The sequence below is a fragment of the Notolabrus celidotus genome, chromosome 10 (assembly GCF_009762535.1).
Source record: "Notolabrus celidotus isolate fNotCel1 chromosome 10, fNotCel1.pri, whole genome shotgun sequence".
Lineage (NCBI taxonomy): Eukaryota > Metazoa > Chordata > Actinopteri > Labriformes > Labridae > Notolabrus > Notolabrus celidotus.
The window spans coordinates 29214815-29236813 of record NC_048281.1 but is presented as its reverse complement, the minus strand read 5'-3'; the positions used below and the strand labels follow the sequence as shown (position 1 = coordinate 29236813).

The following is a 21999-nucleotide window of genomic DNA, read 5'->3' as shown; positions in this document are numbered from 1 at the left end:
CCTTGCATCCTCTGCCTGAAACACAGATTGTGATTCATTGAGATGTAAACAGAGGAGGCAAGGAAAGGAGTAAAGGATGTACGGACTAAATAATAGAAAGACGCCTTTGTTTCACGGGTTCAGAAAGATGCTCGCCGTAAACGTAGCGAAGTTCTGTGTTCTCAACGTATCAGTGCGGATGTAGCCTCAGACATCATCAAATCCCATCTGAAGTCAGTCTGCTCCAACACACTACCCACACACACACACACCTCTAGCCAAAATACACACATGTACACACACACACAGCTGGAAGGCTTTCTATCATGGAGAGATAACTACAGGCTGAGAACAATAGAGCATCTCTTCTCCCATCTGGTGAAGTGGGGGATGAAACTTCATTTACATTTCAGATCCCACCACCTCAGGGTGTGTGTGTGTGTGTGTGTTATGGCTGTGTGTATGTGTGTGTATGTGTGTGTGTGTGTGGGCAGGGGGGTGAGGAGGGGTGGTGATAGAGGGAACAAAACGAGATTCATTTCAGGGTGAATTTGGGATTATGAATTAACACGCCGCGGTGCTGAAAGACTTCATTTACGGCTAATTGAGTGTATTGGCTCATTGAAATGGGTGTTGTGTTAAAACTGGTCTGCGTGCCTGGGCCCCAAGGCTGTGTGTGTGTGTGTGTGTCTGTGTGTGTCGGTGTACATGTGTGTGTGTATGTTTGGGTGTGGAGAAAGCCAGGGGTGGTAACCTGTACATTAGCGAGCAGCTGTAGTTTAGACGTGTGAAATTAGATCTAGAAATTATAATAAAATGTGACACCTCCTCCTGTTTCCCCCTCTCTCTCTCTCTCTCTCTCTCTTTCTCTCATCTGTCTCTCTCTCTCTCTTCCTCTCCCTCTCTCTCTGGCAGGTGAGAAGCCGTATAAGTGCTCATGGGAGGGCTGCGAATGGCGCTTTGCCCGCAGTGACGAGTTGACACGACACTACCGCAAACACACCGGAGCGAAGCCATTCAAGTGCAACCACTGCGACAGGTAAACACAGAAAACACACACAGGCAGCGGCTGTGTCCAAAAACAACCACAAACATTCAGTTAAGTTTACATTGTGGGGGCATTTGTGACCTTTAGCTGTCAAGGACTAGAGTTTAACCCAAGCTGCCCAACAAGTACAACTCCCAAAACCTAAAAAAAACTGAGTTTTGACTCACAGGGTTGACAGAATGAGTCTCAGATCAGACAGTGAATCACAAAGTTTCATTTAGAAAAGGTCTTTTTATGAGGATAAATATGAATATGAACAAAAACAAGAAAACACAGATATAAGTAGAAGAGTCTTGGAGGTTTTCATGGTCCTGGTTTTGTGAATTCATGTCTCACTGTCATGGCTTACCAGGAGACTTGCATTAAAGTAAACTACTTTCAAATAATTAGCATCTCTTCTTTTCTTACTAGGACAAGTGATCATGACTTCAGTGAAATATCTGTTTTAAGTTTTTTGAATAAGAAACTACAGGATAAAAAAATGTATCATTAGAAAATGGTGAAAGACGCCCCTCCCAAGCATATTTTTTGGTAGCATTACATAACTTACAGTTGTGCTCATAAGTTTACATACCCTGGCAGAATGTGGGATTTCTTTGGCCATTTTTCAGAGAATATCAAAGATAAGAGAAAACCTTTTTTTTCACTCATGGTTAGTGGTTGGATGAAGCAAATTTTTTATCAAGCAACTGTGTTTACTCTTTTTACATCATAAAGACAACAGAAACTACCCAAGAAACCATAAATTCTGCCAGGGTATGTAAACTTATGAGCACAACTGTATGTGTTTTGGTTTTGCAACATATACTTTATATTAATGATTGTGATGATTGTAATGATTTCTCATCCAGCTTCATTTAAAAAATATATTTTTATCATTTTTATTATTTATTATTTATTTAATTTCCAAATAAAAAAAAAGAAAATGACAGGAGCAATACACCTGATATACTATTAGAGAAACACAAAACACATGCACAAAAAAACACACAAGAAAAACAAGGAAGGCCTTGTTTCCATGGGGTACACAATATGTGCATTGACTGGCCAGAGTCAGTGCACGTATTGGGGGATGGGTGGGGACGGTGTCAACATTAGTAAAATTTTTCATTATTATTGTGATTATAATTATCTTACATGCAAATATATTTTTTTCAATTATAAAAATCTAACTAAACTTTTTAATCTTAGGGCCTGTGTCCACTTGTGGCATTTTTTGTGTCACAGGGTTTATTTACATACAAACTATGCAGCTCAGGTTTTTCAGCGCTCAGTGTCCTCAGCTGAAAAACACCCTTGCCTTCAGTGCTCTCATTAAAAATAGTTCAACATTTTGAACTTGTCAACGTCACTTCTGTGTCAATTACCAATCAAAATCAAGAAGCGGCGGGACTTCCAATATTAACTTTTTCAACAACAAAAAGGCAAAGGTGGCTGAGGAGAAACTAATCTGGCTTGTATTTTCAAGAGTGCAATTTCCAGGCGTGAGCTGCTGCTAGCGCAAGAACAAAATCCCTTCCCTTTCTTCTCACAATAATTGTTAAATTGTCTTGAAAAGCAAATATTATGCACACAGAATAATTTAAAACAGACTTAACACTCAGGGAGGGTAAAGTGTTGTGAGACGACTTCTAAATGCAGTCAGTGGACACAGACCTTTGTAGGACAATGAAAATAGATAAATACTAAATTAACCACAGGGCCCTTCATGTGCAAAGGTGATGCTACAGTGATACAGAAATCACTCTGTATTGAAGCTTAGGGCGGCTTAGAGTGATTATTTGACCACCTTGTTTTTATAGCTTCTTTTGTGTCACAACTTCTTTTTCCAACCAAACTGGACTCAATGAATTGCTAAGTTATACATCCGAAACAGTTTGGAGTCAGGGTTCCTCTTTTTGAAACTAATTCAGTGTGCAAAGACATGAATTTATGAATTTACAGCCCATCATACATCTTGTTCCTTACACGTAGGTAAACTCCATTCGTCTAATTAACACTGCAGAGACAGACAGTGACGGTTTGAAGTTAAACAATGTTTGCCCTTTTCAGCATATGTGTACATTAGCAGCACAGATAGACCGTTCTGTTGACTCTGTGATAATGAACGTTTATGACTGAAGCTTTTAGTGTTATCTGTTTACTGATAAGAAATGTAATGATGTCAAATAAAGCTTGCTCCTGATGTAATCCCATTGTTTGGCAGCAACAGAAAAGCCCGACAGACAAAGGTTATTTTAAAAAGCCAGTAACGGTTCTCTGTTCATTTTTTTTTTGTCATAAAGGTAGAGTGTGCGGTCGTTTTTGTGTGTTTGTGTGTGTGTGTTAATGCTTACTCATGCCCCTGTGCTGGCAGTTAAATGGATTCTGGCTATTGGCAGACTGGTCGCGGCTAATTGAGTGGCACCAGATGCCAGCTCCACTTTAACATACACTCTCTCTGTATGTGTGTGTCTGCCCTACCTTTTCTGCTGAAGAACACACACATAAATCCACACACATCCACACACACACACACTTACGCCCTGGAGACAGTGTAATTGGCTGTTGTGGATTCCCTCTAGTTCGGGTTTTAGACATAAAACCCTCCAGAAACCTGCTGGAAGCTTCTAATCCTGGCTGAGAGCTGGGACTGTATTAGCTCCTTTTTGGCACATATACACACACGCACACATATGGGCACAAACACAATAAGCACACACATTCACGCACTTGCACACAACACAAAGATGTTTAAATGCAAAGTCATATTGCCTACATGCACATCTATAGGTGCAGACGTAACAAACTTGGCTCCACAATGATGCATACATAAACTGTGCCACACTGAGGCTCTGTGTTCTTGAAGCCTGCAGAGTGTTAAACTGGAGAAGCTTCATTGGGTGCCCAATGTCCCCGTTTATTATCTCACATTTAAGTATTTGTAATGGACACCTGAACTCTGAGGAAAATCTGCTTCCTCCATTGCCAAAAGGGGACACTAGTGATCTTTAAACTACTCAAAGAGGAGTAAACTACAACTCCCATACAGCGTTTTTGAAAGGCACATCCAAACAAAACACAAAGATTGTACTGGTTTCCTAACAGTTACAACAACTTTTACTGGATTTGCTTCAACTCTGATTTGGTCTCTTCACTGTGCATTGCAAACGGCTGCTTTGCTGCTCAAAGCATTCTAGGATATCAATCAATCAATCAATCTTTATTTATATGGCGCCAAATCAAAACAAACATTGTCTCAAGACGCTTTGCAAACAGAGCAGGGGCCTCATGTACAAAGACTTGCGTGGATTTCCTACTGAAACATGGCGTAAGCTCTAATCCAGAAAATGCCGTACGCACAAAAATCCAGATGTATGAATCTGTGCGAAAGGATCAACAGCTGTAGAAACGTGCGTACGTCAGCCATGAAGTTTGCATGAGGCACTGCGCATTATCATGGTCATTTCACTCTTGATACATCTGAACTTTGCCATGAAAAAGAGCGTACGCCATGTTTTTGTGCGTACACACTCTTTGTACATGAGGCCCCAGGTCTAGACTGTACTCTATGATAAATTATTAACAGAGACCCAACATCAAGACAGGATGACATCCAGTCCCATCTTATAGACAGGACTCAGTCTGATCTCATCTTAATCCACCATGAGCAGAGCACTTGGCAGGATTTAGCAAGTCAGAGCAACAAGGACAAACTTCCTTTAACAGGCAGAAACCTCCAGCAGGACCAGACTCATGTTAGACACACATCTGCTGGGACAGAGATCGGGTTGGAAAGAAGGTTAGAGGAGATGAAAAGAGAGTGGGATGATAGTGTTGAGATGGATAGTTGTAGTTGTAGCCGCTGGAGTCTGGCACATCTGTAGCAGCGACTCATAGGACTCAAGGATGTGAGCCTGCCCCCTCAACAATAAGCCATAGTAAACAATTTAAAGGAAATGGTGGGATATAAATATTGTGGAGTCCTGGTTTGATTGAAAGGACTCCTCAAGTAAAGATAGCATGTGATGAGTGGGTGGCCTGGGTCGAGGCAAATTGGTCATAGACAGTGGGTCTGTATGTCAAAGCGAGCATAGGCCGAGCTCAACTACTGTACTGGTAGCTAAGCTGGCAAACTTTATATGCCGAATTCAGATTGTACTGGCTTTGAAAATTCTGACATATAAACAGACTGTCTCATGTACTGGTGTGACTTATGGTCCAGATTTGATGGTAAATATCTGCTGCCTGGGGTCTACAGCCTGACAGTGCTGGGTGGAGGAAACACAGGTTCACGATGAGTCATCAGTGTAGCAGGTTGAAACCTCTCTCTGTCTGAAAGCTCTTAAGTCTTGATTTCAGATTTCCAGTAATTACCTTGAGGCCTAATGATGCTCCAAAAACAAGTTGAGTGGAAACATGCTTAACACAGCCAGGGTGTTTTACAGTAACACACACACACACACATACACACACAGACACACACAGACAGACACACATCTGTGGTGGGTGGAGCCCCAAAATATTACCATGAGAATGGCAGAAAGTGGCAGCCATGGAGAGGTTAACATTAGATAGAATGTTCAATCTGACACAGTTTCTCCAGGGAAACACACACACACACACACACACACACACACACACACACACACACACATTAGGCAGTCTGTCATTAATCCCGCCTAATCAAGCGGGGACCCCCTGATGTTTCCATGGAGCTGGAAGAAGGAGGAGTGATGAGGAGGAGGACAAAAAGAAGTGAGCAGGAGGAGGAGAGAGAGTTTAGAGGAGGAGAAGAGGAGGATGGGATGGACGGAGGAGTGGGGGGAGGATACCAGCTGGTCTGGCTGCTCCGCACCCCAACAGTGACACAGTAACTGGCATGGCCATCTGTCCGGTCTCTCTCCCTCTCTCTCTCAAACACACACACACACACACAGAGAGAGACTGGTGGAGGTGTACAGTAGGTAGCACATGGCCGGCGGAGGACTGAGGGGAAACACTGGAGCAGAGACAACAGAGAGCAAAGTTCAACTGCTCACATTAGCGCTGTGAAATCTGAAAACTGGCGTGGATTAAAACGTCAAAGTCAGCTCTGGCCTGACTTCAGAGTTTTCAGCCTCTTTTAGATAGACTCACTTTCTACAACAACAGAGTTTATCATCAGTCTGTCTTTAATAGAAACTTTTGCTGAAGACATGAAAGGTTGTGAGTGACATCCTTTAGATTCTATACAGCATGTCTTTAGTTTAACTTGTCTCTATAACCGCCACTAGAGATGTCTTTCTTGACTTTAGTCCAGCTTGTTTGAAAAAGATTTTGCTGGCATCTGTTTGCAGAAGATACTGTTTCCTCTGAATAAAATGACTCCTATATGTTTATATCTTCCACCAAACATTCAAGCTGCACAGCTGGTGTTCAAGTTCTCATCCCTGGTTGGATCATTGTATCACTGCCCTCCTTTGGCATCTTATACAGATGCAAAAGTTAGCTTAATTTTCGAGAAGTATTTTGAATCCTTTCTTTCACATAGTCAAATTTTAAAAGTCTTCTTTTTATGCCAGCAAATCCTACCTTGTTAAGTTAAAGCTGGGGTTGGTATTCAGATTTAGATGCACTTTTTGTTATACTGGTTAAAATGATCTTTATGTCCCGATGGCAATCAATTCATAATGTGTTCTTAAAAAAGAGCGCTATTTACAGCCGGAGTAAACCTGGGAAAACAGAGTCCTGAGAAAATGCTACATTCAAATTCAAGCTAGTTTTCCATGACTACTAACCCTAGCTTTAAGGAAGCATATGGGAATAAGGATTACCAAAGTAACTCAATGAGTCTTTCTGTTTCCCTCAAGACTCCAACCATGGTATTCTGGTTTTAAATCCTGCATAGCATGGCCCATCTAGACTGACACCATATTGGATAGTGTAATAGTGCAATCAATCAATATTAAGTGAGTTGAGGCCAGATTGTAAGTAAGGGATAATGTATAGTGAGCAGGTTGTTGTGCAAATTAGAGTTCCAACAGAGTGAGCAGGACCCCAACACATTGTTAGCACTCACATATATGCACAGGATCTGTCATTAGTTCATAACTCACAAGATTAGCCTGAGAGGGAAGCTAACAGTGTTTTTTGCCACAGTGTCAACAGGCAGAGGTGAAACGTGTCTGACTCCTTTATGCAGATTGATTTAATATGGCGTTTGTGATCAAGTTGTTGCTGGTGTCGCTTCTGTTGTTGAGTATTAATCACCATTGTTATTGGGTTTTTGACCAATCAGAATCAAGTAATCAGCACAGCCAGGGCGCTCAACACAGGGCGGTTTTGGCTCGATGGTAGAGTCGGTCATCTCTCAGTTGGAAGGTTGGGGATTTGTTCCCAGATCCCGCTGTTCACATGCCAAAGTGTCCTTGGGCAAGACACTTAACCCTAAACTGCCCCTGGTGTCTGTGCCTTTGGTGTGTTAACAGAGCAGGCTCTGCCATCAGTGTATGAATGTGGTGTGAATGGGTGAATGTGACAATATACGTAAGAGTGCTTTGAGTGATCAGAAGATGAGAAAATGCTTTATATACACAGTCCATTTACCATTTATCAACAAAAAGTGCAATTTTAAACGATACTGTCTGTCATTATGATTTCAGCAAACCACCAATGAAGTATCTCTTGGAAACATTGGGTAACAGTGTAATGAAAAACTTCCTTTTAACAGACAGAAACTTGAGCAGACTCAGGTAGAGAAAAGGAATAGCTTTTGACCGGCAGTCATAAACTACACAGGAATGATAACAGACAGGAGCGACACATTAAGTATAAAGTATTTCAATTAATGTCAGACTTTTATAGTTTTTAAATTTGGGGTTTAATTTGAGCAATCATCAGGAGGAAGTAGAGGTACAAATGCTGATTATGACAGGTGTGATAGTTCAGTTGGTGACAGCCTTTAAAATACTGGAATATGTCAACAAACAGCACTGAGTTTTGTTTACATCAGTTTGACATTGTCCAGTTTTAAAGATGGCTACCCAGGGTTTAGCTTTAAAGTGATGGATCTCAGTTGACAATCCTGCTCAAGTGAACCCTTTTTGCTGGTTTCTATACCAACTTTAAGTGAAGTTATTTTCTTGCTCGTCTGAAGACTGAAATTGAGAAAATAAATCACAGTCCAAGCATCTGAGAGGTTTCTACTATGTGAAGTCTTTCTGTTGTGCGTTTAGTGTTCATCATCTTTGTCTTCTTGTTTCTGGATAGAACATCAACCTGCCTTAAAACACACCCACACATGCTAACACTCACAAACACACAGATTAGGCTGTACTAATTAATAATGAATAAAGCCTCTGGCAAACTGAATTTTTAATTTCCCATTTTATTCTCACCCACGTTTTGTTTTCGCCTCTCATTTAGTCATATCATTTGTGAGGCATTTTATTGTGGATGTTCAGCTTTAATGTCTTCACAGTGCTGTAATAAAATTAAAATCATAGTGACATTATGACTCCCTGTATGTTACACATCAGCAGCACCTGGTTTTATATCTTTCACACCAGGTGCAGTCTCTGCAGAGTTAAATGGCCCGGCATCAGAGAGTACTGCCAGCCCGTCTGCATTAGTGTCCATGTTCATGATGCATATCTAATTAGTTTCTACAATAGTATTGTACCCAGAGCTCAAGGACTGACTGCAGAGCTGTGGAGGTCTGGCTGTGATTTATGGTCGTGTTGGAGTCGTATTTAGGAAATCACTGAGCCTGAATACAGAGACTCTGTTCTGAGTTTCACTGGTGTGACACAATGAAGGAAGACTGAAACTTTATGTACATTTAAAATGAAGTGGTTGAAAATCTCTAAAGTTCTTTGCATTATTAAATTTGTGTTGTCAGCCGTGAGCATGGTCTTAATCTGCCAGTCTATGTCTGTCCTCATGTTAAAATAATAGTTTCCCTTTTGGCTTTTACTGTAAGATATATGCATCAATTTAAATACACCTCAGGAGAAACTTCTACATGAGACATTAGACAACGTTTAGAAAGTTCCTTTTTGACAAGAAGCATTGCAACAAAACTCTGAGGAAGTCTGGAATATAAATTTCCCATGACACAATTTGACTCAGTCGAGGGGGAGCTACACTGGTTAAGTTAGCATGTCCAAAAAAGGGCTAGCAAGACTGAGCAGAGCATGTGTCGTGTGTTATTACTGTTAAGTTAAATGAGACACTGACATCTAAACACTTCCTCACTTTGTGGGGGTCTTAAAAATCTCTTTAAAGGCTCTAGCTAACACTGCTGTAGCTCCTTCAGTGTTGCCAACTTTGTGACTTTGTCGCTATATTTAGCGAGTTTTCAGACCCCTCTAGCGACTCTTTTTCAAAAAAGCTACCAGTGACAAATCTAGCGACTTTTTTTTCTGGTGTGTTAACGGAGAATTTTGGAGACTGATGTGAAAGCATGTATTGTTCTTACTCTTCTCCACGAGCAGTGGATGCTGCTGTGAGTCCCTCCTAGCTGCATTCAGAGCAGGAGGCGTTCACCCCTCAGCATCCAGACTGCAAATGTATCACGCATGTACGAAGCCACCGCTGGCAGATCCCGCATACTGTCTCTTTTTGGTCCATTTAGATAGTTAATGTAGATTGTATACAATAAACATCTTGAAAATGTTGTTTGAAATTTTTTACTTAGCATTTTTGTAAGCTCCTATGTGTACTTATCCACATATTTAGGGTGTTTTTTACTCTCTTTTTGTCTCTCCCTCAATGCTACACGTCTCTCCTACAGCGTCTATTACAATTTAGTTTATGCAAATTAAGTGATGATGTCATTTAGCGACTTCTTGCAACTTTTAGGACAGCCAATAGCTACTTTCCTCACTGAGGAGTTGGCAACACTGAGCTCCTTAGCCTACTATCTATCAAGCTAACGTGACTTGCTAAGCTCAGTAAACCCCTCGAACACTCTACCCAAATCACTCCACCTAAGTCAACAAGAACAATCTTTTTAGTACTTTGGAGTCCCTGTGGTACACTTGCATTTCTTTCAAACCAAGACTCCGCACTTGCTAACACAAAAAGGAAAGACTATCCTCGAGGAAACTACGTTAGCATAGCGTTTGACAAAATACATTAAGAGGGATGAACTACTTGCCATCACTAATTTAGTAGGACATATCACAGTCATTGTAAGAAAAAAATGTTAAACTTACAAATTTAGGTCCTTTGTAGAGTTAGCTCAAACCCCCAGAAGCTTTATGCATTGAACAGTAGTCTATAGTTTCCACTCTGTCTGATATGCAAAGTAGATGGAGTCAGTACAAATACCCAAATTATGGTCATTTCTGTGTCCTTCACTCACTTATCTAAACTAAGCATTTCACATTTCTTCAGAAAACAATTTTTAGAAATATTAAATTATTGCTATTCATGGTGCCAAAAAGCAGCTTTGCGGTGTCTGGTTTGTTTGGTTCCTTTTTCAATAATTCACTGGTTAGCTTTTTGGCTAACTGAAGAGAACATGATGAATAGTTTAAGGGGAGCTGTGGACTGACAAGTGTTCCTACAAAATACACAGAACCAGGGAATATTTAAGTGTGCCTACAGTAGCAGTGAGGAGCCCCCTCCTCACCAAAAACACAGAGCCAATGTTTAGTGCAAGAAGCTGGAAGTGTGGAGCGTTTCCAGGAAATGCACAATGCCGGTGGGAAGTTCAAGGAGCCTGAGATTATGGAGCGCTCCCAAGACATACACAGAGCCAGTGTGTGTTTCAGGGGGGGCTGGAAGTGTGGCCCATTCATGGCTAATACACAGAGCCAATGGCAGTCATTAGCTATACTTCACTAATATACTGCAAGATTTTACATCCCCGTTTGTACACATTAATGTAAGCTGTTTTGTTATTTATTCTTAACTTAAAGTCTAATTCTGTCCCGTCTTCTCCAAATATGAATAAAGTAAGGATGCTTTGTTCGCTGTCTCCCACTTCCTGCTTTTTTTTCACTTTTTGAATATATGTTTTTGGATGTTTTAGACATTTTTAAGACACATTCTCTGTTTCCTCCCTGCAGGTGTTTCTCCCGGTCAGACCACCTGGCCCTGCACATGAAGAGGCACATCTGAGGGCAGAAGGAAAAGGAGTCGGAGAGGAGAGGAGGCAAGAGGAAAAAGATGAAGAGGAGGAGGAGGAGAGTTAGGAGAGAGGGATGGGCAGTCAAGCTACCAACCACCCGCCTCGTTCACCCCGTCCATCGACCAGTTGGCGGCCATGACGCCTGCAGGGCAGCGCATCCATCTGAGAGGGCCGTAAAACATCGAACTTACTGACAGCCCTCTCGCTGGGGACGGGGGATTGGAGGGAAAAACGAGGAGTAGCTAGATTGTTGATTTTCTTTAAAATTACACACTCACACACTTGCAATAGTAAACACTCAACACAGCCGTCTTTGAATGCATCATCCTGGTGAACCCCAGCCGCTCTCGTACGGCTCTGGGGACTTGGACACTGCCAAACAACATATACTAAACTTGCTTGCTGAAACATTACGCCGCCTTTATTTCTTTCTCTGTAGTCAGTGTGGGTCACTTTGGGTGAGGAGATAGTTCAGTGGGGGTACTTTAAATATCCATATAGTCAGTTTGTTAGTGCTTTACCGGATTCTCAATCAAATACTCAACTTTATTTCTTTCTTCTCATACACGGAACTAAAGAAACCATCACCTGCCGCAGTCAGCTTCAGTAACATACGTGAAAGAAACAACAATGCCAAATCTGCAGGAGAGTGACTGTACAGATTGACTTCTCGCAGAGCTGACAATCGTACCCAGAGTTCTGGACATTGGGTGTTTCAGTGCACCCATGGGGACCTTGGTCAGCAAGTGCTCCTGCAGCTCTCAGGCTCTCCTCTAGTGGGTGTTTGCATCTCCCACCTTCACTGAGACGCCTGCCGCCTCCGCAGGCCATCTGACAGAAATGCGCAGCGACACTTTCTTCCCTTTTTTTTCTACTTAGAGGACAATAATTCTTCTTATTGTTGTTATTACAAAGAATGACACTTTGTTCTTTTCTCTCTCTGGGAGAAAATGTCTTAAAACTCACTGAATTGTGTTTTTGAGGAAAAAAAAAACTGAAAATCTAAGATGACTTCAACAGAATGTGTGGGATGAGGAGGAGAGCGTTGTTGGTCTTTTAATCCCCATGTGCACTGGCTGTGCTTCTGCAGTCTGTAAGCAACCAGCGGATGAACGAAAAAAAAAAAAAACGGGATCATACCGACTCTCAAAAAAGGGATTTGTATTTTCCTGAGAAAATAAAAGCAAGGAGCAGAGAGGTCTTCAGTTTTTTGTGCTGCTCCTTCTGCCCCGCGATTCACTCCAGATGGAAAACAAAACCTTTGCACGACCCTCAGTGGTCTCGCACTCTGTCGGAGTCAGGCGGAGGACTCCCTAAAAACTGGAAACCTGCTTTTTTTTGTTGTTTTTTGTTCTTCTTTCTTTGTTTCTTTTTGTTGATTCTGAAAATCATCCTGGAGCGCTCTCACAGACTCTGAGATCTCATCCCCCTGGCATCACTGCAGGGCAAGAACGGAGGCTGATGAGCCGCTTTTTGTTTATTCACGTGGGATTTAAGATGCCAACGGACCTTTTGTGTGCCGGTGCCGAACAGACACGGTCACACACACACGGCCCGGTCAAACTTGCCTGTTTTTCTTGTATCCATTGACTGCACTGACTTTTTTTCAATGTTATCTGTGCTTTTTTTTCTACAGCGAAAAAAGGAACACAAAGACAAAAAAATGATAAAAAGACTTGAAAAAATCCAACACAAAAAACAGTCCTGTCTCGCTCTACACATTGTATACAAAACAAGCACACACACATACGCCGTCAACACACACACACACACACACACACACACACACACACATACACAAACACAGACTTACACTGCAGTTTCTTTGCTCACGGCTCTTCTCCAGATAAGACTAATAAGATTTAGGAAAATAATTATTAAACTAATGAACAGAGTTGGAAAACAAAACACTGCATGGCAGGCTTTAGCGCAAACACACACACATACACACACACACACACACAACAGTTCATGTACGCACACACACACACGCACACTCTTCCAGGAATTATATGTTCTGCTCCCAGATCTTTTTTCACAGTAGGAATTTAGCAACTGTTGTTTAGTAGAGGAGTATCTTAGCTCTCGGCTGGAGGTAACAAACGATTCCAAATCCTTTGAAGTGAGAAATCAGCTTGTTCTCAGTTCCAACAATCACCCACATATCCTTCGCTACAGTTTCTGCCTCTCATTTAATCAGTGTTTTTACTTCAGAGACTCTCAGCTGCAGTCGAGGGTATGAGCCACTTTTATCAGACTTTCATCTAAAGTAAATAGAAATAAATCAATCACAACAGGCCTTTTATCAAAACGTACAACACTGCTGAAAACCAACTGATAATCCCTAAAGACCCTTTTTATCCCGCCTCTAATGAACACTGAATTTAAAAGTCTTCAAGAAGACTCCACATCTCACGGCCAATACGAGACAGAATCTCATCTGGAGCCTTAAAAACCTCTTAAATAAGATTTCTAATCTTGGAAAAATCCCCCAAAAGGACAAAAGAACTGTTCATGTTGGAGTATTTAGACATAAAGATAAGATTTTGAGAATAAAGTTGTGAATTTCTGAGAGTGAAGTAAACGTATAAGAAATAACTAGAGTCTATGGTTAGCCTGTGAAATGGATGACCAAGAGAGCAGCAGCCGCCTGCACTGACATGTGGAGAATCTTGTGAAGTTATACTTTAATATATGTTTCATAAATAACTGATGAGTATAATCTTATAACACATCAACACCACGCTTATAAGAATCAGGATTCTGAATAGATTGTTCTTCACACCGAGTCTGTCCTGAAGAAGGGAAGGCTAATAGGCAGCTTGTGCACGCATCTGCAACCACTGTTTGTCCTCCGCTGTTGAGTAAAACTTCAGAAGATGATCAGCTTTCATAATTTCGGTGCAGGCGGCTAGCTGCTTATTAAACATATAGATCAATCAAAGCTTGTAATTACAACGTGTGTCTCACAAATGTACAAATTGAAGGTTAATTTATGGGTTTCATCTTGTAATTTTACCTCTTTATTCTCCAAATCTCTTTTTTTTTTATCCTTAAAGTGTCTTTAATCCACATGTGTGTCACACTGATACACATGGAGACCAGTTCTTTAATCTGGAAAACAGGCTTCTGCACAAACTGTCAGTGGGACAGAAATCAGTGAAAAATCTGGGTTTAAAAACAAACAGTTTCTACTTTGACAGAAAAATATTTCCATGAAAACCCAGGGGGAAATGTTTTCAGTCACTCTAAGTAAACAGTATATGTATTTGTTGCACTGTAGGTCTACAGTGGCCGACAGGGCAGAGGATCTACAACAGCCTGACTGATCTTCATGCAGGCAGCTCAGAAATGTTTAAATCGACAGATCTAAAGTAAGTTTATCCACCAAAGACAAATCCATGAAAATAAATGAGAGAGTTTTGTTTTTAAATCTTCCTCTTTTAATTCATTCAGAGGTTCGTACGCATATCATGATTTTTTTCTATCTGTGACCTGAATGTGATCACGTACCCGGAGATCTCTGACGTACAAATGACATGAGAGGTAGAAACTGGGATGAGCACATATCCACGCTTGCTTCTTTTGCTTGATGGTTGCAGAAAAAAAGAAACCTGTCTTGCAATCGGGGCATTACTGATACCACCGATATCAACACCAATACTCACAGCGCTGCTCCATCCGCCTACCACCACCTATATGCCCTGCAGCGCATGCTAACAGTCTAATACTCACTTCTGACTGGTACGGCTGGGTGAGGGTTCAGGGTTCCTGAAGCCGACGGGGGTTTTCATATCCCAACATGCCCAGTCATCGTGCCAGTCGGCCTTGCCAGCCTTCATTAGGTGAAACAGTGAAAACATTCCCCTTCAAGGGGGTTTTATGGTGCAGCTTCGAACAATCGATACCAAAAACCTCCAGCGTGGAACTGCCCTTCAGCCACGGGCAGAGTCTCCCGGGTCAGGAGAGATCAGCGGGAGACCGCCTCCATATGAGGCCTCTGTATCCAGCGGCAGCTTTCTCTACTAACTCTGTCTTTCTGCTAAATACGACGCAAAGCAACCCACGTTTGGGATGAATCCAGTGTTTCACTTTTGATTTCATTTCATTGTTTGGTTCCTGTAACAAAAGCTGTGTTGATGGTTGTTTTCTTCGGCTTGGATGATGCAAAGTCATGCCAAAACGTTGAGACATGCAACGGGATGTAAGAGGAACCCCCCAATACAGGACGTACAATCATTGAGGGACGGGGATTGTAGCACTTTTGTGAAGCTTTTGATGGCATGAATGTGTACATGTGTGTATGTATGTGTATGTATGTGTGTATGTATGTGTGTATGTGTGTGTGTGTGTGTGTGTGTGCGTCTGCGTGTGCGTGTGCGTGTGTGTGTGTGTGTGTGTGTGTGTGTGTGTGTCCCATTAGGCAAACTGTGAGTGAAGCAGTGATTCAGCGAGATGGTTGATAACAGAGTTTAAACTGCTGAACATGTGTGCAACCTGGTGGGAGAAAATTTTGGTTGTTACTTCTGCTGTTGGAAATGCTCTCAATCCAAGCAATGGCTGAAAATGTGTTTATTAGGTTTTTGTTTAAACCCTTCATTTGTTCATACGCATTCATTCATTCACACAGGAGCACATGGGGCTCGAGAACACAAGTTGCAATTCTGCACCCTGGAAATCAGACACCTGTCCCCAAGATTAGCTTCAAATACACAAATGGTTCAACATTTCTTGTGCCCCCCAACCCTAAATCCAAATATTCCTCAGTTCTTGTCCTGGTCTTCAATATTTGAATGTAAATCTGATCCTAAAATTCAGCACAAACACTGGTGTAAACCATTTTGTACTTAGTTAAAGGAAGTAGGACACATAATCGGCACCCTTATTTGCATTTTGTCCCCATTTGTCTTGTTGCTTTGTATTAGCAAACTCATTTTCTGAGCTGCTAACACAAAAAGAGGACCTTATGTACAGACAACTGCAATCTGTGTTGTTTCTCAGTCGAGGGCAAACCTTTGCCTGTATGCTGAGAAAAAAAATGAAAGAAAATGATGGTTCAAATTGATCCGCTTATTTAAAAACACTTTCTATTTTTGGGTAAAAATCAACAATGAAATGATCACCATTGCTTGCAGAACAGTTCTGTGTTTTAAGGAGCAAGACACTGAACAATGTGCCCCTAACTACAAATACATACATAGAAGATAAATGAATTGTGCTGGCTAGCCTGCAAGAATTCACCTCACAGTTCCTCCCCCTTCTAATTAAAATCCATCTTGACATCCAACAGATCTCAAAGTCACTTCAGATACCACTTCACGTTCCGTCTCCTTGTCTCCCAGCCTGTAGGAGCAGGTTTTCTGTCACAGTGTTGCTCTGGGTCTCCTGTCGTCTCTCAGGCTCCTCCAGGCCAGCTAGCTGCCGTCCCACAGCTCTGATTAGCATTAGCACTCCCGGGTCCTCTTCTCCAGTTGCAGTTCAGCTAATGAGATCGCTTTGGGTCACAGGGAAAATGAGTGGTCTGGAGCAAAAAAAAAAACAACAGGGACCTCGAGTCGGACCGATTCCAGCGCTACCATACCCAGTGGACAGATTTGATGCAGAACAAACAGGAGAGCCTGTTAGCATGGAGTAATGCCAGGAGCCAGTGGGTTATCTCTTGAAGACACTGAACTATGACAAAAAAAAAGAAGTTAAGAAATCATTTACCCACATGAATACCCAAATCATTACATCAGCCTTAGCATTTTATCTCATGGATTACAGATAAAATAAATTAACATTTATCTGCAGAGTCCCTACAGATATTTAATCCTCTGAGTCCTCGACCCTCTCTCTTCTCTGCAGTTAAAATGCCGTTCTTGTTTCCCTCCTACCATCCCCACCCCATCTCTTCCTTTCTGTCCACAGCAGTTGTCCATGCACTATCAGCTGCAGGAATGCACACTTTACACATTTTGCCCAAAGATTTGCATATTTGCAAGTTAACTGCTGTGAATGTAGTAGATTTAGGGACAAGAGCCGAGAGGCAGAGACGCAGAAAACGAGTCTTGGATGGGAGGTGGAAGAAGAGGGATTAGTTTTTCTTACCTGATCGTCCCATTAAATATTAATTACCGGCGTGCTCCGACTCTTCATGCTTCATAACATTCTCAGTCTCTCGTCTACCGTTAGCTGGAGCCTAACTCATTGTTCACAAATGTAAAATAATGTTCACATGGTCTTATAGGGTGCCCGGTGTAGTGGTGCTATAGCAGGGTTAGCTGGAGTGAGGGAGTTTAGATTATGTCAGCTGCTGAGCACACTGCAAACAGCACCGTCAAGTCTCATAATTCAAAGTCAAAGGTGGTCTGGAGTCTTTGGAAACTGTTGAGTTTGGACATCACTAATATTGGAAGAGTTCAGCTTTTCAGTGTATCAAAGATTTAAGTTCAGAGGAAACCCAAAGTGGGAAAATCTATCATTGGAGATTTACTGAATGCACATTCACCCTGGCAAGTTGGTCTGAATCTAGGATTGGTTTGGCTTAAAATTTGCTCTTTGCACCTTAAATCCAGCTGAACAAGGCCGTCTAAATTAAGAGCTGGAGGAACTTTAGGACTGTTGGTGTGCAACCAGGAAGCAGTTTCAACACCACAGAGAAAAAACTTTTAGCAAGAAATCTTTGAATGAAAAGAGGCTTCAGATTATAAGCTTTAGTTGCACTAGATGGAGAAAGAGTTTGCACTTTCATTCGGTCCAATTTTCCAATTGAACATCAACATTGTTTCTTTGCAAAAGGCGGAAACATTCGCCATTTGTCGGAGACATGTTGTGCAAGTTTACCCCAGAACACCAAATCCCCCACATCCAAGCAACGATTTTCACCTTGGGTTAGATACCTCTTGTGACAGTTTTGGCGTGTCACTCATTGGAGGGCTTGAGAACATATCCACCATCTGAACCAGTAGACAAGTGTGAAAGCAGACCAAAAGGGTTGGGCGACTCAGACCAACAAACCCAGAGTGAAAAGTGTCTTTAAACATCGTCCTTCACCACAGGTAGTTCTCTGAACGTTGTCCGTTAAGGGACCAGGCTTCAGTTTCTACAGTCTCCACTCCTCCACGTTACTCTGAAGAAGGATTGTCAATTTAGGCAGCTTTTGTAAATAGCGTGAGATCTTTCATACAGATCCGTATGTGGCAACAGCACTGTCTCAGACATTTCAGCATTTCAATAGATCGGCTTTAGTTCTCGCAAACATTGCGCTACAATGATCATATTTAGCTTATCACACTCTCAATGTGCACGCACTGCTAGCATAGTCTGTTGGAGCACTTTGTCAAATATCCACTTAACATTTGTCACTCATCCAGGATGCACTTTGCCACCAAGAACCATTTTCTACAGGTTCACATGACCTCCAGTGAAATGCCTTTTTCATCACCGTTATTCTGGGGGATTACGTTGAACTTTACAAACATTCAGTCATACCGGGACTTGGTTGTTGACCTTTCTTGGCATCAGTGGCATTCCGGGGTGACTCTGTTTTCACTGTGTTTGTCCATGCTTGGTGTGTCAGTATATAAGAGATTCACAGATCTTTACCCTTGTCCTCATGTCTGTATATTTCACCTCCCTCCCACCGAACCCTCTCCACCCAAACCTTCCACCATCAGAGCCCTCTGGGGTCAAACATGCTCAGAGTCTTCATATATCTGGGAGCTGTTCCTAAGAGCAATGCAGCTTGAGAGCTCCAAGCAGTTCTTTGAAAAAAGACTGCAATAACTTCTCCACTTTTCTTGCTGAATGTCCTCAGTCAGAAAGAATTGTTTCAGTTCAGCCAGCACGTCCTTGTAGGTGCTTCTCCATCTCTGTCAGTTTACCTGCACAGCTAGACCCTGATGCTTGAGGCATTCTCACAAGTAATTCAAAGTTCAAGATCGTATGTGCAGAAGGATTGGCATAAAAAAAAAAAAATCAGATTGTCTCCACTTTGCTTCATTGAGCAGTACAGTATCATGTCTGCTGAACTTCATTTCTGAATAACTTTTGGTGATTCCTTTGCAAACATTTATAAAATCAGGAGGAATCATACAAATACCCTGCATACCAGAAAGTAACATTGACACCTCTGACATAAAGTTAAGTCAAAGTAAAGTTATTTTTCCACCCCACCCGCCCCATGACACTAACTTCTAGTGAAAAACTCAGTCATTTACTGCGTCACCATCCATCATCTCTTTTGATATGATCTGCAGAAGAAGCCACAGACTGTTGTAAAGACTGACTAGCTAGCTGGTTACTGAGTCTTCTTCTGCTGCTCTTCTCTGTAATTCCTCTGTTTGATGGCAGGTGGCAACAAGTGTAAAGAACCACTTCTGCCCCCAACTATGAACCAATTAGTTACACTGTGTTGTATGCTCATTTGAAACACATTATAATTATTATATATTTTTAATACCAAATATTGCAACGATAATAATTGGGACCGCACTCTTAAAATGAATTAGCTTAGTAGAATGTCTCTAAAACCAACAGGAGTTATAGTCAATATGAATCCCTAAATGAAGAACATTTAAATTCATTCTCAAAATAAAAAGAATTGGCACTAATGAAACAAAATCTAGAGGAGACACAGATTTGACTTCTCATGATCAGAGAAGTGTCCGTTCATTTTACCTGTAATGAAAGCTCTGTTTAAGCACCTTTATATCATCCAGCATGTTTATGCAGTTAGCTTAAACCATGACCACTGAGGAATCACAACTTTATATTTCCTTGGGTGAGTTGACATGCCGAGAAAAGAGAAGACAGCAGATGTGTTTTTACCATCACAACATCCCTCTCACCTGTCTCCCCGGGGCTCTGTTACTCTTCATTTCAACCTTCAATCCATAATCCTTCACTCCACCCCCGCCCTCCTCTCCTCTGTCACCGTCACATCTGTTGGGTTTTTTATTTTATATTTTCAGTTCTCTTGTTTTACTTACAATTTTTGCTGTACAAAGTGTTTAAAATATTATTTGTATTATATGATGTTAGTATGGTAATGTTCTTTATTAAGGAAGAAGAAAATTTATTTTTGTTACTGGTCTGTTTCATAATTCTTTTCTAAATTGGTATTGTAAGATATCTATGCAAGAACTGTTAAGTGGAGCATTTTTATTTAAGAATGTAATATGTGTAATAAATGGTAGAATCTGCTCGTGGCTCTGTTGTGTTTTGTTCTGTCAGGTGGAACCTTTTGGTCATGTTTTCCACACTTAGAAACTTGAAACTGGTCAGCAGACTATTCAGAATGAAAAATTGAGTACCTTCAACTCAGAGATCACACCACCTGGGCAAATGAGTCACCTTCACTTGATGCAGGATCCTACCTGACTGCAAATTCAAATACTTAACTTGAACTCTAAGTTACATTAACATTACCTTCTCCAAACTAACATCATTAAAGTAAGCAAATGAAAGCTTTGTGCTGCTGAGTCACAGTGGCTTCCACTCCACTGGCATTCTTCAACAATGCGTCCAAACACTATTTGGGTTCTTCGTAGCCTCATTGAAGGGTGCATAAGAAGCATGCTATTTTGAGGATATTTCAGGTTTTATGTTTACACATTCTGAGCTTTTCCCGTGTCAATTCAATACTGTTGTAAACCTTGATTTTAGGATGAGTGGAAAACAAGTCCATACGCCTTCTTTGACATGGAGATTAAGCTGCTCATGGTCAGCAGTTTCCAGGCGCACCTTGTCATCAATAAGAGATGTATAAAACATGACAAAATGGACTGAGTTTTGTGGTTTACTTTAGGCATGAAAACCACCCAGTTAAGAAGGGGTCATGGCTTGGGTTAAGATACTTTGAATTTAAGTCATAGACTGTATTAAACATGGCTGTAGTCCCAATTATGTCACCCATTTGTTTCTCAAGCAGAGTTCTGAAGCCTATTGATGGGAATGCTGACTCAACCTAACATTCGGTTGACCTGAGAGGTAAAGGGGTGGAGTTGAAGTGGTCCTTTGGCCTCCTCGCTAACAGGTACAGTGCGTCTACCTGTCAGTCTAGTCAGCCATTCCTCTAATTTTACCAAGCTTGTAACCTTAATGTCTTCTAAACTAGTGAGTTATACAAAAAAAATGCATCCCAAGTTCAGTGTGTGCAAGTAGAGAAATGTATTATATGTAATATTCAGATCAAAAATGTTTTTTGTACCAGGCTGTAAACATATTTATTTTTCATGTAAAGTTAGGCTCTTTAGAATGGGTGTGTATGTGGCTTTCAGGGCTTTTGGAGCCAGCCTCAAGTGGACACTTGAGGAACTGCAGATTTTGGCATTGGCTTCAATTCTTGAGACCAGAGGTTGCTGCTTGGTTAGGGTTAAATATTTGGTCAAAGGCTATATTGCATAAATCATTTGAATATGTTGCATGCACAGGGTTATTTAGGTAACCATGAAGCAAACATACATAGGTCAACCTTGCTTTTTCGCTGCGCTCAAACATTTTCTAGGATTGCTGATAAATTTGCTCCAACATCATTTTTCCCTCCATGACATTTGCTGCTTCTTTGCAATATAATATCTGAAATTGTCAAATCAAAACTCAGCACTGCTGAGGACAGTTACTTGGAGTAAATTCTACCTGAACATTGTATTTTCCTGCAGAGGAGAGTTGACATGCCTCTGGTTGGGCAGACAGACAGAAAACTCAGAGTATAACCTTCTAGTAAATGACTGAAATCACCCCTGTCTGGACACCCAGACGACTTTAATTATAAGTACCATGGTGGCGCGTTATTCTTTCTTAATGGCCATTTAAGGCAGATGGACACATCCTGTACAGCCGCTGGCAAGAGCACAGACGTACGGAGACCCAGCGTCGCATAACCACAACA

At 41.4% G+C, this 21999-nt stretch overlaps 1 protein-coding gene across 4 annotated transcripts in view; it reads left to right on the top strand.

Moving 5' to 3' along the window:
- The window catches only part of klf7b (Kruppel-like factor 7b), a 181485-nt gene extending 161180 nt beyond the window's left edge, over positions 1–20305 (top strand). For 3 of the 4 annotated variants that reach the window (XM_034694503.1, XM_034694501.1, XM_034694502.1), the window contains 2 exons: positions 895–1018; positions 11065–12880. In XM_034694503.1, coding sequence (XP_034550394.1) covers positions 895–1018; positions 11065–11116 — 176 coding nt within the window. In that variant the 3' untranslated portion in view covers positions 11117–12880. Of the gene's footprint in view, positions 1–894; positions 1019–11064 lie in introns of all 4 variants that reach the window. The other variant, XM_034694500.1, reaches the window with a different exon arrangement.
- Positions 20306–21999: the final 1694 nt, after the last annotated feature.